At 39.8% G+C, this 16,947-nt stretch overlaps 1 protein-coding gene across 1 annotated transcript in view; it reads right to left on the reverse strand.

Annotated features, from left to right (window-relative positions):
- LOC102044603 (protein arginine N-methyltransferase 8) overlaps nt 1–16,947 on the reverse strand; it is a 56,392-nt gene that overhangs the window by 14,467 nt on the left and 24,978 nt on the right. The window contains exons 2-4 of the mRNA XM_005430852.2: nt 11,032–11,217; nt 7,702–7,857; nt 2,761–2,824 (exon numbers count right to left, since the gene is read on the reverse strand). Coding sequence (XP_005430909.1) covers nt 2,761–2,824; nt 7,702–7,857; nt 11,032–11,217 — 406 coding nt within the window. The remainder of the gene's footprint in view (nt 1–2,760; nt 2,825–7,701; nt 7,858–11,031; nt 11,218–16,947) is intronic.

A 16,947-nucleotide genomic window follows, 5' to 3' on the forward strand; every position in this document is an offset into this window, starting at 1 on the left:
TCAGCTTGTGCTAGATAATTTTCAGAGTATGTTTCTCTCATGTTTTTATTGCTTGTTGCAGTGGATAAAGTCTCATGGTTCTGGATACTTCCTTGAAAAGGTTACACATGCACTTGAAATTTAGGAATTAGGTGAACATTTTACTTTCCATTACTAATTGATAAGATTACTTCACTACTCTTAATTAATGGCAATTTTTAATGACAGCAGTTTTTATTGATTAAATGGTCAACATTCAGTTTCAGAAAAATAAAGGTAATTTCATTTAATTTAATTTAACTTAGCTAGAACTAGGTTAGCTGGCTGAGTGTGGAAATGTGGGTTGGGTGATTTTTAGAACTCAGCCCAGGGAAAAGGAGGTTTTGTCTTTCCCAAATACATGCAGTACTAGTATCACTCTAACCAGATGTGGCCACTTTATTTGCATAGCAAATTTTTTAAACCAGACTGGCCCCCTAAGAAATTAAGAACACTCTGACTCAGACTGGTACCACAAAATATCAGCTATAAGAGGAACCTGACTGGAAAAGAGCAGGGTTCTCTTCTCTTTGCCATTATTTAAACTCATTTCTTTCACAGTTAGTAATTCAACAGTTCATCTCTTGTTATACTGAAGACTCTTCAAGTCTTTAAGCTCTAGACATGAGTTCTCTTTTCTCCCAAGAACTTCCACTGCCCCAATTCTTTTGGAGTGAATTTTGGCACTGTTGACAATTGCCAGAGTGACACACCTGACTTTGAAGCCCCCTGTTTACACCCAGAACAGTCACAGTGTAAGCAGCAGTGGCAGCAGCACTGGTTCCTCCCACCTCCCTTCACTTCATAGGGCATCATGTGGGGACAGATCATGCTGTCCCCAGATGTATTGCATGTATCTGTTCTGGAAGCAGTGGGTTTTCCCTTGGTTCAGCCCCTTTTGCTGACTCTGCATTGCTCAAAACATTTGGGGGGGTGGGGAAAGGAAAATTTCCATGAGCAGCAAGATCCTTTGGCTCAGTACCTGGCTGCATTAAAATAGAAGTGAATGTGGGTCACTGTGGAGTGTGAAAGTGTAAATGTTGGTTCAGGGGTGCAGTTTGCAGCCCAAGCAGACTGCTGAATGTATTGCATGTATCTGTTCTGGAAGCAGTGGGTTTTCCCTTGGTTCAGCCCCTTTTGCTGACTCTGCATTGCTCAAAACATTTGGGGGGGTGGGGAAAGGAAAATTTCCATGAGCAGCAAGATCCTTTGGCTCAGTACCTGGCTGCATTAAAATAGAAGTGAATGTGGGTCACTGTGGAGTGTGAAAGTGTAAATGTTGGTTCAGGGGTGCAGTTTGCAGACCAAGCAGACTGCGGACCCTGCCAAGCCTCCCCTCAAAGGGAGGGGGCTCTGCTCCTGCCTCCACAGTTTCCCAGTGCCTTTCTCCTTGTAGAAATGGGAGGAAAAAGCAGAGATAAAAACCTTCTGGAGAACACTGGAACCTTCTAATTTATTCTGACAATGGTTCCTTCACACACAATTCCTCTGCTGGAAATCCAAACACAAATTGATCTGCGGTGTGCTATTTCTGTCTCTAGCCAATGAAAGCTGTTCTGGGAACGCACAGCCTCTGCATCCAATGTTTAGGACAACCACAGAGGTCACACCTCACTGCTTTAGTGCCTTATCCCTACTGTGGAAAGAGTATTTTCTGCTCCTTTGCTTCCCTCTTTTCCTGAACCAAGAGCTGCATAGGTTGGCTGGCCCCTTGTATCCCACATCACTGCTGTTTCACACCACAACACCTGAATGCCCGTGATGTACAATAAATATTCCTCCCAGAGAGCTCGGGGTAGTCACAAACTGCCAGTGACAGCAAGAAAAATCAGAGCAGATGTGACCCAACACAGAAACTCATTCCTGCACATGTGCCAGCAGAGCATCAGCGCAGACACAGCTGAAAGTGGGGGCACTGGGTACAGCCCAGCCATGACCTGCTCTGCAGCAAAGGCAAGCTCTTCACAAAAAAGCACTTTAAACAGGAGCTGTCTCACGGCCTCAGTTAAAAAAAGGCTGACTTTTTAGGTTGTTACAAAGATATCTTGAGTGCTGTGATTTGGAGGAGGATTGAAGGCATGAAATAGAACTTGTTGGGGATTATTTTTTGCTAAGGGTTTTCAGCAGCTTGGGGTTACTTCTAGGTTTTTGTTGGTTTTTTGTTGTTGTTTTTTCTTTTTTTAATTTAGAATTTCCACATACTTGGAAATTTCATCAGCTTTCTTTTCAATCAAAAAGAAGTTTTATATGATATTTTTATTTTATGATTTGGACATTTTCATTTGTGTAAGTGTGCGTTTTGATAAGGTTTTGAAAAAAGTATTTTCTTAAAGTGGGGAGTCAGAAAACTTAGCAAAAAATTTTTGCTTTAAACCTTATCTCAATTTGCATGTCAGTATGGGTGTTTGTATTTCTATTCTGCTTAAGAGAGAAGGTAGAATTCTAATGGCAGAATAATTTGATAAGTTCAGTTCTAGCATAGGGTCTTCCTTCTGCTTTGCTAAACCGAACTTCCCATTGATCATTTCTATTTCCTTTTTTTGTCTTTGATAAATACAGAATTGACAGTAATTCCTGTGAGGAATTGTTGTAGTGCCTAGAAAGAGGGGTTTAGTTTTGTATTTACATAAGTATATTCCGCAAAACTACCATTTACATGTAAAACACACAACATTAATTAATCAGAAAAAGCAAAACAGTTATCTTCTCTTTTTCCTGAAAAAAAAATTATATATGTCTTACTGTTGTCCAAGTGGTTGGCCTTGATAATTTTTTCTGAGTAGTCAGATATACTTGAGCATTCAATCTAGGAAAAAAAGAAAAGAAGAAAAGCAAGATAAAGAGCAATTTATGTGTTAGAGAGCTCAGCTGTGTGAATGAAAACTATCTACTGAAGGCAGCAAAGACTCTACAAAGCACGTAACCATTGATAAAGAGTAAATCAAACCTGTGGGGAGGATCATAATTAATGATGTTTTAATATTTAAATTGCAGTCTGTGTCTGAGTTAAAGTGGCTCCTGTGGAAAAGATTGATTTAAAAATTATTGAAATGTGAAAAAAGGGGTTTTACCTACAAAATGTACATTATTAATTATATTTAATTTACTCCTGATACTATAGAGTATTGCCTCCTCCCCCACAACAGTCTGCTGAATGGAATGAATTAGGATGATGCTACATTTCCATATATATTTTTAAACAAAATACATTCAAACTTTGTCAATAATATTAAAATTCAAACATGCCAATACTGGTCTATGCCAAGAAGCAATTGTTTTCTATGTGAAAAACCTATATCTTTTAGAAAAGTTGCTATTCCAACAGAATGCAATCATTTAACATACAAGAAAGGACTGAAATTTTCTATTTAAAAGAACATCCAGATCTGCATGGCTTTTTCTCTGAGCAGTTCTGTGCTTTTTCTAGGAAAATAATTACAGAGTGCCTCGAAGTTTTAGATCTGCCCTTAAACTTGGTAAAATCTGCGTACTAGCATAAAAGCATGTTTGCAATGACCTCTAATATCTTTTAGAGAAAAACTACATTCCAAGAATCTCTCTGGGTTTTGTGGCCCTTGAAAATCATGAAAGCCAAAGTTGCTTGTAATCACTGAATCAGTTCCTAATTTACCTCTTCCAAATTTGGCATTAAACGGACGATACTACTTTGCATAATCCTTGTCTCCCTAATTCCCCTGTGGGAATGTCAAATAGAACTATATTATCTCTAATGAAGTGGTTTATATAGCCAGTGAATCCCATTTAATCTCTAAAAGCTAAATTGTGCTTGACCTCTGAGACAGCACTCACAGATGGCAGGACAGCAGACGCAAGGACACACAGATCCTTTATTCTTTTTATATTGTGTGTGAAACAGACATAATAGCAGTCATAATATCAATCCCAGTCCCCATGGGAGCACATTGATTCTGCTTAGCTTGCCTGTGGATGTAAACCATTCCTAAAATGTGTCTCAATGGCCTGAGCATAAACCAAAACTGGCTTGTGGAAAGGAACGCCTGAGTGCCAGTCCAGAGAGTTCAAGGAAGAAATCCTTCGGGGTGAGTGACATCCTTTGGTTCTTCCAAAGGAACCACATCCAGGTCCTTCCCTTACTGTACACTGTATGGACTGTATGCCCTGTCTATATTACTGCCATTATACTCATTTTCCCTGTCTTTATTCACATCTGTCTGGTATCTTCAAATCCATTGCCCATTTTGGATGGTTTTTAAATAAAGCAAGCGTAGGTAGGTGTTTGGAGGCTGCTTCCCAAACTTTCTAAAGAACAAGGTGCAAAGAAATAAAAAGTTCTCTCTCATGAATGACAACAAGTTTCCAAAAATCAGTTTCAGATGCAAAGAAGCAAAAGAATAAAACCCCCAACATTTAAATGTTTCATGAAGGAATGCATATTTCAGACAAAAAATTGCTTTAGGGTGGCCAAAGCTATTCATCTGCATTTTGAATCGGACTCTATACTGTGGTTGAATTTTATTTTAAAAAGCAACCCATTTCAGAAAAAAGAAAACTGAATTCTGCAGGTGAAGAAATAGAGGAAAAATTGGTGTTGTCAGATTTTTTTTCTCAGTTTTCTTTCAAGTCAGTGATCTGCTCAAATCTGCCCTATTTAGCAAAGCATTTGGATTTTATGAAAAGCACATGTTCCAATAGAGAAAGTCTGTACCTGAGTTTATAATCACAGAATCATAGGACAGTTTGGGCTTGAAGAGATCTTCAAAGGATTGCCCTGATTCAAGCAAAAGCTCTTGTTCTTGGCCATGTTGAAAATCACAAGGTTCACACAGGCCCACTCCTCAAGCCTGACAAGATTCCTCTGTGTGGCCTATTTTCCTTCAAGTACATCAGCTGCACAAAGCAGTTTTGTGTCATCTGCAAACTTCCTGAGGGTGAACTCAGTCCCACCATCTATTGTCCTTAATGAAGATCTTAAATAGCAGTGGTGCCAGCATGGACCCTTGAATTGCTTCAGCTGTGTCTGGTTCTGTGTGTGTATATTCACCTCTGCTTTCATTTTACTTCTCAGTCTTCAATCTACTGCTGCAAATGTCTCCTCATTTACTGTGGTCTCTTCCTGAAACAGTCACAAGATCCCCAGATTTCCCCTGGGCTGTGTCCTCATCACCACCTTTTTATACAAAGCAGCTGACATCTAACATCAGCCTTCATTTTCTGTGTCTGTTTAACTCCTTCCTTCCTGCACTGTCTTGTTTGTCTGAAAATAGCACAGAATTCACTGCAATGACTGTCCTGAATTTTGTATGACTAAATGTAGCAGATGAACCAAGGCTTCAAGGGATATTTTGTGTATTTCTGTGTCCCTCACTGACCCCTCCCAAGCAACAAGAGCTATGTGCCAATTCTATCTCTGCATTTCTTACAACAGCTCCCCTGCTAGATTAACATCACTGCATGGCACCCTTCCACAAGGGTTAGGGCTCAGAGCAGGTAAAGAAAAAAGAAAAGGTGAGGTGGCTGGTTCTGCTCAGGTTGTAGAAGAGATCCTCCCCATTCCAATAGGAATCTAAAAGTATCCCAAAAGGGCTTGCAAAGAAAGTAAAGTCAAACTCTTTTCTGAAATGCACAGGGATAAGACAAAGTCAGTAATCATGAGCTGTGGGTATTTAGAGTCTCTGTACTTGGAGATTTTCCAAATTGGACTGGACATGTCCTCGGCCAACTTGATACAGCTTTAAGTTAATGATTGTATGATTTACATCTCTTGAGGACCCAGAGATAATTCTAGCTGTTGGCTTAGGTAGTGGCAAGGAATAAGTTCCAGCGGTGGGTAAGAAGGGATAAGAAGAACCAGACAGAGTAGTGGATGAATTTGAACCCCAAGAGGGAAAGTGTGAGTAAGAGGAGAGTAATTTCTGTAGTCAAAAAACCAACACTCTGCATTTGTCAACAGTTTCTACATCATGCTATTTGAAAAATCACATTTAACTGTAGAGAAGAAACTGGAACATCGCAGCTCTATGTAATAGCTCATAGCAAATGTTTGCTTTTTAAATGGAACACTCACAGTTTCCAATTGCAAATATGACCATAAATTCTCAATTTGACTATAAGATTGCCACTGCTAGGTCTGAAATGGCTGCTTGTCCAACACAAATCCACTCTGCAGCTTGCTGTGTACAGGGTTCATGGTGAGACAGCTCATCTGACAAGAAGGTTGAAATTCTTTGGCTGTAGCACAAGTTTCACACCTAAGGGAGTTCCTCTGAGAGCTAAGTTCCATGGATTGCACACCCACCAGCTTCAGCGATGAACAGTCCATCGGTGAGCTGGCAGTCGTGTGCCACTCAGCTCTATAAAGTCCTGAGGTAAGGACTGAACTCTAAAGAAGTCCAAAGGGGAAAAAAACCCAGCAAGACCCAAACAGAAAAAAAACCCCTCACAACAACAACAAATGTGGAAAAGTATTTACTTTTCTTTTACTTGGTGAATTTTCTGCCAGTGAGCTGGCTCACTGTAGAATCAGATAAGCACCAGTGCCAGCGCAAGGGAGGGAGGAAGACCATATGGCCAGGGATCTGAGAGATGGGAAGGTGGGAGCACATCACCATCATTTTGTATATGCTTATACTTCTAGAGCACTGCAACATCTTTGCATGAGACATGCATTTCTGCATCACAGTAATCTGCTGGTTTATCCTCCCTGAGGCTTTGAGATAATAAATCATATTAACAAAAAATACTTGGTTTACAAGAAAATACCTTCCAGCTGCCTATTGCGGGCTTAAACTCCAAAACTTTTTCCAGCTATCTATAGTTTCAGGCTCTAGTCTGATAGTCAGATGAGATAATCAGAATTTACACTGGATTTTGAAAATATAAGCCTGAGAATTGAAATGGCATTTCATGTATCATTACCAGTAATAAAGACACACAGTTTGGGTACTTAGTGACATCAGTATCCTCAAATGCACAGATGCACCCAATTAAGTTTTAGTAAACAATTTTGTTGAAGTACACTGAGAAACAGGATCTATTTCCCCTTTATCTATGTTGCATTATGTCTTCAGGGCAAACAGAAGTCCAAAGCAAAAAGAAACTGCATTTGTCATTTTAGAGTCAGTAAAAATAAGTTTGAATATACTTAGTAAGCAAATCTGTGCTCTCCATAATGACTTCTCTGCAGAGAACAGCACATTCATGCTCCTAAAGTTCAATGTATTTAAGGTAATAATTTCCTTCTGCCTCTGAAAAGTGTTATTGTTGGCACAGAAAACATGCACATGCTTTTTTGCACAATTTGCTGAGTTGTAATATGCAGGGAAAAGTGTATTAAGGAAATGTGTTTCCAAGACTACAAAGTTGCAGACCCTGAAAATTAAAATGCAAGATAGTTCCCTTAACCCCTCTGAGTAGGAGTGAGTCTCTTTAACATTTTTTTCAGCCAAGAAGAAATGTGAATATGTACCAGAACACCAAAGGTTCCACATATGAAAAGATATTTACATCCCCTTTTGGAAAAGGTGCACTAGTGCAAGTCATAGAATACAACAGAACTGCACTGAAGTCACTATAAACCAAGCCATAGATGAGCTTGGAGAGTAGAATTTCAAACCAAGACAAGTAAGAAAAGGTAAATCACAAAGCCAAATTGTCAGGCAAAATGCACAAACATTGAGAGAGTGTGAGAGAAAGTCTTCTTACCCCATATACCTTCTTGGCTCCTGCCTTTGCAGCAAACATGGAGAGGATTCCCGTGCCACTTCCAACATCGAGGACAATCTTATCTTTAAAAACATGTTTATTGTGATACATTGAGTTTCTATAGGTTAATGTGCGCACTTCATCTTTTAACATTTCCTGTGATGAAAATAAAAGGATTGTGTCACTATTTGAAATGCTTATATGCTTTCCACAGTGCTGCTGAATGCATTCCCTTGCTGTCATTTAGGCATAATTAACACACAACATGAAGGGTTTCTCAAGAACTTTGGGGTGCACACATCAAAGCAACTGTTAAACGCCAGCTACTTAGAGCTGAATTATTAAGAAGCAGCATGATGTCCCTTGTATGATTTTATTCTGCTATTACTTCACTGTTGCAATCAACAAGCCGAATGTAATCTAACCACAGCACTGCCCTGGGAATAGACAGAAGCCATACAGAAATCCAAACTTTCCCTTCCTCCTAAATCATGCACAGCCCAGAGCCTCAGTGGAGGGACCTTCTGGGGTTCCTCTTCGAACAGAAAAGAAATGGCTTCAGAAGACATTATACAACAGCAGGCTTGACAACCTTGCCCAATGTGAGGCAGAAGCCCACAGCATAGCTTAGAAATTCTGTATTCTAAGGTCCTCCCTCACTGCTCTTTCCACTCATTTTCCTGATCAATTTCCAGAAGATATTAATGTATCACCGAGACTACTATCTCACTAGTTTGAGGTATCATTGTTAGGGCCTGATTTTTGATACACTGATAGCAGCAGTACATTCATTTAATTCCACTGATACTTTGCTTTCTCTTGTACATCCGTCAGTCTACATCAAGAAAGAGGACCCAGCTCAAGACCCAGGTGCCATTTTTAAGAGAAGGGTAGACTATTCAACATAGACTTTAGTTTTCTGAAAATGCTTCTGTTATGTCTGGAAGGCTGAAGGTTTGCTTATTCTATTGCCTAATTTCATAGTTTAAGCAAGTAGACAAATGAGTTTTTCAGTTTCAGGATGAAAAGGATCTGTTCACTGCCCACCAGTCTGAGGCAATCATGAACTGGATTGTTACACGTATCAGCTGCTTACTTACCTGTCTTGGCAGGACACTATGTGTGCTCAGTAACTTCAGATGAATAAAAGGCCACTTTTATCATAAAGTATGGTTTGGTATCAGGCAAAGAGCAGTCCATCACCACTGGAAAGGTGTGAGTACACCTTTGTGTGTGGCAACTGTTTCCACACATATTAAGAACAAGAAGGTAACTGGGAGTGTTCAGCATGGATTTGGAGATGACTGAGCACTTGGTATCTTCCTATGGTGAAGTAATGGACCTTGTGAATGAGGGAAGAGGAATGAGGAAGAGAATGGTTTTTATCTTGATTTTTTGCAAAATTTTCAACATTTTTTCCCATAACATCCTCACTGAAAAATGGATGAACTATGGACCGAGTGCTGTAATGAGCAGCACAAGGTCCATTTGGAGGCCAGTCACTAGTGGTGGTGACAATATCTCCCCAGGTGTCAGTATTGATGCCTTTTAGCATGATTTTTCAGGTGGATTCATCTCTTCCTAGCAGAACTCAATCCTCAAAAAGGGTCCCATAGATATAAAAACGAAAAATTTGTCATTGACACCAGCTGCACAAGCAATTGTGGAGCTGTGATAACATTTCTCCTCAAGTCCTTGTTTGTGCTGTTGAAATTGAAGCAAAAATCCACCTGGCACACCTTGCTGTTGATGATCATCCTGAGAGCTGCCCAGTGACACTTGCTATGCTCCAGGTCTCACTGGTGCTCATGTAGAACAGCAGCAGGCTCTAAAGGCTGGTCTAAGGGATGGACAAATGCCAGCAGCCTCTCCACAATGTCCCAGATCCTAATGCCTTGGCAGAAGGTCTTGTCAGCAGATGGGGCCTCTGTACCCAGCAGGTGAGAGCCTTTGCAGCTATCACTTGTCACTTGCTCCCAGTGTCTCTGCCTGGCTCAGAGCCAGCTGGTCCTGGAGGCTTGTTGGACAGAACTTCCTGCCCCTCAGCTACAATGAAGACACTGACCCTGTTCTGTAGCCAGAGATCTGCAGGTGGATCAAGAGCCTCCCTCCTGTTCCCAGAAGGCACAAGTTTCCAGCCTTCACCATCGGAGGAGTCCCCACTTCCAAACCTGGTACGTACAGACTCTGCCTGCCTCTCCTTTCACTACAGTTGGGGTTTTAGGCTCTTGTACCTTCATGCTCTCAGAGAAGATCTAGTCAATCTCTTCCTCATGCCCCTGATGCTTCAAAGCCTGCCAGCCTCCTCTAGCAGCTCCTTTACTTGTTGACACAGATCCTTTACCAGTGCACACCTTCTGCAGGCAAGGAGGAAACTTCCCAGCCTCAGCAAGAAGCTCTCTGCACTCCCTGAGACCTACATGGCTGTATCCTTCCATCAGGAGCTCCATTTGACTTAAGGTCTCTGATGTATCTTCAAAATTTTCTCCTAGGTTTCCTTCCCACTCAATTGTTTCTCTATAGTCTTCCATTCCTGGACTGAATTTCTGAATGCTACAATGGCAAGACGTTATTGGCAGATAGAAATCTTTTATGTTTACACCCCACAACCAATTACTAGAGTAATGGAAATAGATATTGTTTGTTATGCTGTTTGTGAGGAATGCACTGAGTCATTTCACATTTACTTTTTTGCTTCTAAAGATCTCATCCTCTTAAGTCACAAAAATATCAGCAGGGCAAGGTATCAGTGACTTCTTTAGAACTTGTCTACAGCCAACATTTTGATATTAAATGGTCCATCAAGTATTCTTGAAATTCTCAAGAAATTCTTTCCAGGAGTGTATTTAATGGAGGTGATTTGGCTTAATGTCCCCATCAATGCAACCTATGCATTCAAGTTACATACCAGGAGTCAAGAAACTGTTTGGCTTCCCATGTCAGCTGAGTGGCTGTTCTGTTGATGTCTGTGCTCAAACACCCAAGAGAACAAAATCTCCAACTTAGCAATGAGGGAGTGCCCATGGTTGTGGCTGGGCTGGTTTGCAGCCCTCATAAATGCACTGCACTGATGCACTTGTGAAATTCACCTCTGCACGGACAGCTGCAACAAGAATCTAAGTGGGACAGAGGTTTTGAGTGCAAGTCTCTAGAGAAATGGGTGATATCTTTGGCACTTAACCAGACTATACAATAGTCTGAGGAAAGGCAGAGGAATATAATCATGAGCAACTGGGATACAGATAAGTAAGTAAAATATAAAAGAATTAATAATAATTATTATTATATTGTTAGTTATTTAACAATTGCTGAAACAAAAAGAAAGGTTACCTCATGAATTCCAAAGTGAGCATACGAATCAAAGTAATAATCCCTGGATGTCATCTCTTCTGGATTGATGAGCTTTGCCATCTTGCCTCGGCCCGGGCAGCTGGGTTGCAATGGAGCATGGATGACAGACTGAACTGGCTTTGGAACAACAGCAGGCTGAGGAGGCTGGGATGGAATGGTGCAAACCTAGGAGAACATGGAATATTGTTAAGAGGCATCATTAAAATAAAACATTTCTCTCTATGTCTAGCATAGTGATGTTATCGTTAGTGCTATTATTGTAACTATCTAGTAGGTAACAAGTCCAAAGACACCTGGTGTATCGTAAGTGAAATTTAGGCTGCCTCCTTTCCTGGATCTTTAACTAATTTGATGTCCTGTAAAATTTCCTTAATGGATTTTTCCTTAATGTTTCTCTGCAGATACCTAAATTAGTGCAGAGTAATGGTAAATTATGGGTGTTGGCTGAAGTGGGTTATTGCAAACATTGACACAAAGCAGTAAAGTACTCCTTTTTCTCCATTAGTGTCCTATTCTGTCAAACTGCCACAGCTTTGTGAGAGGCAGGTTGCAATAAACACATAGTTCCCCTGCAAAGAAGAGCTCATGAAAAAAGGATTCCAGACACAGTGTTGCCAACAAGGGCAGAATTCACAATCGATTCTTAATTATCAGGTAAGGTGCCTGTTTATATTGATGAGCTAGGTCTGGGAAGGCCATCTGAAAGTCCCTGATGCTATCTGAAAGTCTCTCAGCATGTCCGGGAAGCACTACAGGGAGCTGTGTGGTCTCTTAATGAAGTTTCCTGTTGTTGGGAGATGCAGGAGTTATGCAATTCCAACACACCATGTCCCCCAACACCTAACTTTTTATTGAGTACTGCATCTCCAACACCAGCATTCTGACAGCCACAGAATTCTCACACCCCCTTGGTCCACATTTGATAGCTGTAGCACATAGGACAGAAGACAGAATGTTTTTCAAATATGAGGTAAAACACACTCCTGTCTGGCCCATGTGTGGATCTACATTTTGAATCCTTAATATGAAGCAAAATGCTGAAAACTGTGAAAGACTGAGCAATATCCTACACCTTCACCTATGGTGAAGTCACCTGCAAATTATGGGTCAACAACTTCATATATTAAGGTCAATCCTACTTAAAATATATCATATCCTTTTGTACTTTTGGGGGTTTTTTATGACTCAGTAGTTTCTCAGTGGGGACCAGAGTTGCCTGAGCCTCTTCTCACTACTTTGATGAAGTTCATGCTGTCTTCTATAGCTTAGTACTGTGAGGCATCAATCCCCTGTACTGTCTCTGAATAGCATCAATTAGCCTAGTTCAGTTTGCTTCAATTAAAAAAAAAAAAGAAGAAGAAGAAGAAAAAAGCCCCCACATTTTGTAGATTTCTATGTCTCATCTTTTGATGGTTTCTTTGGTCCATCTGTTAAAAAAGTAAATGCCATTGGTTTATGTTCCTGTAACATTTTTCATCCCCAAAGATACAGAAGTGCTTTATTTATGAGCCTTTTCTATTTCTGGTATTTTTTACCTTATCACCTCAGCCTGTTCACCTCAGCTAGTTCGCCTCCCACACAGAATACACTTGCTCCCAAGTGGGGTTTGTATTTCTGTTTGGTCTAGTTTCAAAAATGTCCATCTACAGTCAAGTAATTTCTCTTAAGACATTGCTTCATTGCCTGTTCATTGCAAGCAGTAATACTGATAACTTAGTCTGTCAAAGTGTTGCTCTTAATATTCAACTCTTTCAAATATAATCCTGCTACTTTTAATTACATACTTGAGGTTATATCTCAACCTTCTTCTCCATTGGCACACACCCTATGTAATTTCTGCAGTTACCTTTCTCAGCAGTCCTTTCTGTATTTGTCTGCTGGATTACAAAGACTTAAACTGTAGGTGTTTGAAATTCTGTTTTATTAGAATATGAAATCTGTAATATGAAATCCTACACTTTCCACTTACCCTCTGCATTTTACAAGCATTTTGCAAGAAAAATACATACATTTATATAAATTAAAAATAAAATAGTCACTGAATTCTGTTCCTGTCTTAGGTAAGAATGTCTCCAGACACATGACAGTGCATCACATGCAATTGCTCAAAAGATATGTAATGGACAGAAGTTGTAGCAGTTTTTGTAAAGGAAACCAGGGGGCTTCTAGCATTTCTGTTGCTGTCAAACTACAAATTTAGATGTGGTCTGCTGTACAACAGAGAGCACTTGCTACAGGAAAAGAGACTGATCTTGAAGGCAAATCTCCTATCTGGATCTCAGGCAGTATCAATTCTGCTCCTGGCTGCATGGAAGGGTCTAGACTGGATTATGAGAACCAGGTTACTCTGACTAAAGATACTGAATGAAATTAAACCTAAAACTTCAGCTAGGAAAGTTGTCTGAATTAATTTCTTTCCTGCAAAAGAATTAACATCACTGTTTCCTAGTCGGCAACTGAATTCTGCTATGGCCAAGGGATGGCAAGATAACTTTTTATTAAGCTACTGAGTCAGTATTGCGTATTTGACTTGCAATACTTTTCAGACGTATCCAAACTACCTGAAGACTCACTGCTCTCAACTGTGCATCTACATCCCTGTCAGGAAGAACATATCCCACCCAGCAGAAGAAGTAGAAGCCTATTAGTTCTGCTTCTCAGCTGCCTTAGTTTGTAGCCAAGCAGCCTGTGGAAAAATGTGTTGATGGTGGTTGTTTGACAACATTTGGCTCTGAGTGCCAACAGGTCCATCCTGTGATGTGGGTACCACAGCCTCATGCAGCAGGGGCAGTGGAAAACTGCATAGGGGTGGTGATCTCAGCCAGCAGCACTCAGTCACAGGGATCTTAAACCAGCTGCTTCATTTCTGTTTTAGGCATACTAACACAATATTAACTTCCTGATTCAAATGGTGTAAATTTTGCAGCATCTGTAATATCTCCTGCTGAAATTTCTATGTGTAGCACTGTAATTCTGAAATTCCAAAACCACATCACAATTTTAATTTTGTGAGTGGGGCTCAGGAAATCCCTCTTTCAGTAAGTTGCCATAGACTCTATGAAAAATTTCACTTGAAAGGGACTTATGCCCTATGACAACAAATATCTGGGAAAAACATAAACACAGTGGACAACTGCAGAATAAAGAATTGCAATGAAAGCTATTATTTGTATCAGAAACAATAAAGTCTTTCAGTGTGCAGCTCTGAAATTGTAAACTAGACACAACTATGCTTTTAGGGATATGGTATAATTGCTTAAGGAGAAAACATGCTTTTAAGACAACAGCTATCAAGGAAAGACAACTTCCTATATTCTTTCCAGAACTGAAAAGAATCCTTGATGTGATTTGCAAGCTTAGCATATATATATAGCCTACATGAGGAACAACTCATCTGTTGAATAACACCTGAAAAGGCAAAGCATCTGGGCTGGGGGCAAGCCTCACATCAGTGTAAAGAATCTAAAAAACTCTCTCTGCAGAACCCATGTATGGATTCTGGCCAGCTGCACACAATTCCAGAACACTGGCTTGCTGCTAATGCAGATGAAGTCTGAAAGAATGGAAGCAGCTGCTTCAGAATTCATTCTTCACTGTGCTAAACATGCAGCCCTCTATTTTTCCATCTCCCATGTGGTACTGAAGGTGGAAGTGGGGGTCTGAAGGATCTGAGAAGCAGTCTATTACTGCTTTGCGACTGAAGTCCTACCTTTGTGTACCATTTCAACATTTAAATCAAATTAAATTAGGGAAATTCTTCCCAACTTTTAAAAATCAAATAAAATTTATTTCCTCTTTCTTTGTGGCCAGGGTTGGTACGCTGCAGGTGATCAAATGTACTAGCACAGGACTGGTTTCCTTAAAAGCTTTGAATTCTCACAAAAGACAAGATTTGTAAGCCTCATTGTTTCTCAGAATCCCACAACTCACAAGCTCCTGATGTAGGCTTCTGAAACATATACAGGCACTTCAGTGACACCTCTGTGTGACTTTGAGACATACAGAGCTGCCCATGTGTGTCAATGGGTACTATTGAAGTTCTTCTTTGAAAACTGGACCTAATCCTACATGGACCCACAAGGCTGTCTGGGTGTACAACTTCCAAAATACAAAAGAGAACTGGGTATTCAAAAATCATGATCTATTTTTGAAAATTTGAGCCTTTTAGATATATCCATCTGTCTACAGAGAGACAAGATGGTGAAATATGCACAATTCATTTTCTAGGAGGTTTGTGACAAAAGCTGTGGTGTGTAGAGTAAAAATAAACTTGAATTTCAATTCTCCTTTCTGATATTACTATGGAGACATCGGGCTGGAGGTTAAAATTCCAATCCTTGCAAAACTGTTGTTCAAGATGCAGTATTTTATTCTTGACAAATTCTTAGTTATTTGTGGCATTTTTATGACATTGAAGTGGTTAACTTCTGCTTGGAAGTGCTGAACTTTTCCTTAAGAAACTAATTAAAATGGAATTTTAACTTATTCAATTTCAGCATCATCTTCCTTTTAAACAAGAGGTTTTATCATATCTAAATGTCGATTTTATTTATTTTTTGAGCCAGATAGCTTTTTATGTCAGAACTACTAGAATAGAGTGTGCCTAACACCATTTTAATTAGTCTGAATTTAATAATCAAGACTTCTAGAGTGCAAGAGACTATCAACTGGTATGCAATCACCATAGCGATTCCAACAATACAGCTTCTTCCTGCTGCAGATATGAAAGCACAGCCAAATATAAGAGGTATTTGCTATCCTCCTGCCAAAATTTAGGCTTCAACAAAAACTTCTTGGCAGTCATCATGCAAGTTAAAACCTCCTTTATCTTGTATTGTTTTGAAGTCTCTGTCCAAGCTTATCTTAAGTGATCTTTGAACAGGGCAAAGAATCTAATCCATTATCAGAGAAGTTTTAACCTGATTTTCTGAGGAAATGAAGCTCTTACAGTATCTTGCCTATGCCTCTCATTAATGACTCCTGAGTTTGTTCAAGCCAGTCTGATTTGACAGAAGTGTGGAAATATCAAATACAATTATATTTTGGTACATTTCTTGAAAACCAGAAATTAGGTAGAAGGATAAGTGATTTGATGATCCACTGAAATTGAAGCAGATAGAATTCAGTTGTCATACTTTCTACCCGCTCTAGGTCGATTAAGCCACCTGGCTGGTGTTATATGTGCAGTGTGAGGCCTCTGGACTGGATGAGCAGTAATGAAGGTGTACAAAGAAGACCAGGCCTTGCTCAGAACTAAATTAAGACCTGGGGGCATAAAGAGGACATACTTGCAGGAAACCAGGCTTTTTTATCTCCTCTGCACATGGGAAAACCTTTCCATGCTGAGGATAGGAAGTTCACAAGGAATGCAAAATGGCAGGAAATCAGGGAGTTCCAACATTCAACTACAGACAGATGCAGCTGTTTGGGAACAAGGATCTATCTATCTATCTATCTATCTATCTATATATATAGATATATATTTTTATATATATGCCTGTATTAGGTGCATGCTTTCAGGACTAGGACCTCTGAAGACCAGTAAAGAACATTTACTTAGTGGAAGCTTTATGTTGTCTAAAAATCAGTATGAAAGTGCCAATTCTTCAGCAGCTATAAATCTGCTTTCTGCTTGATGAAAGTCAGGCTCAGTCTGTTTTAAGTTGCATGCAAGTATGAGTTCAATGCAAATGAAAATCTATTGAAACTAAAACTGAATCAGGCAGACTCTGTAAGAAAACTAGGAGAGAGAACTGATTCTTAAAATTACTTGTTTTGAGGCTACCCCTTGTTCAGCCACTTCAAAGTGAGGCGCTGCTGTGAACTTTCTACATGGATTGTTTGGAATTCCAGATCAACCTGTCACAGACAAACCTGTCCATTTTTTATCAGCAG

The sequence above is a fragment of the Geospiza fortis genome, unplaced genomic scaffold, assembly GCF_000277835.1.
Source record: "Geospiza fortis unplaced genomic scaffold, GeoFor_1.0 scaffold1130, whole genome shotgun sequence".
NCBI classification, from domain to species: domain Eukaryota; kingdom Metazoa; phylum Chordata; class Aves; order Passeriformes; family Thraupidae; genus Geospiza; species Geospiza fortis.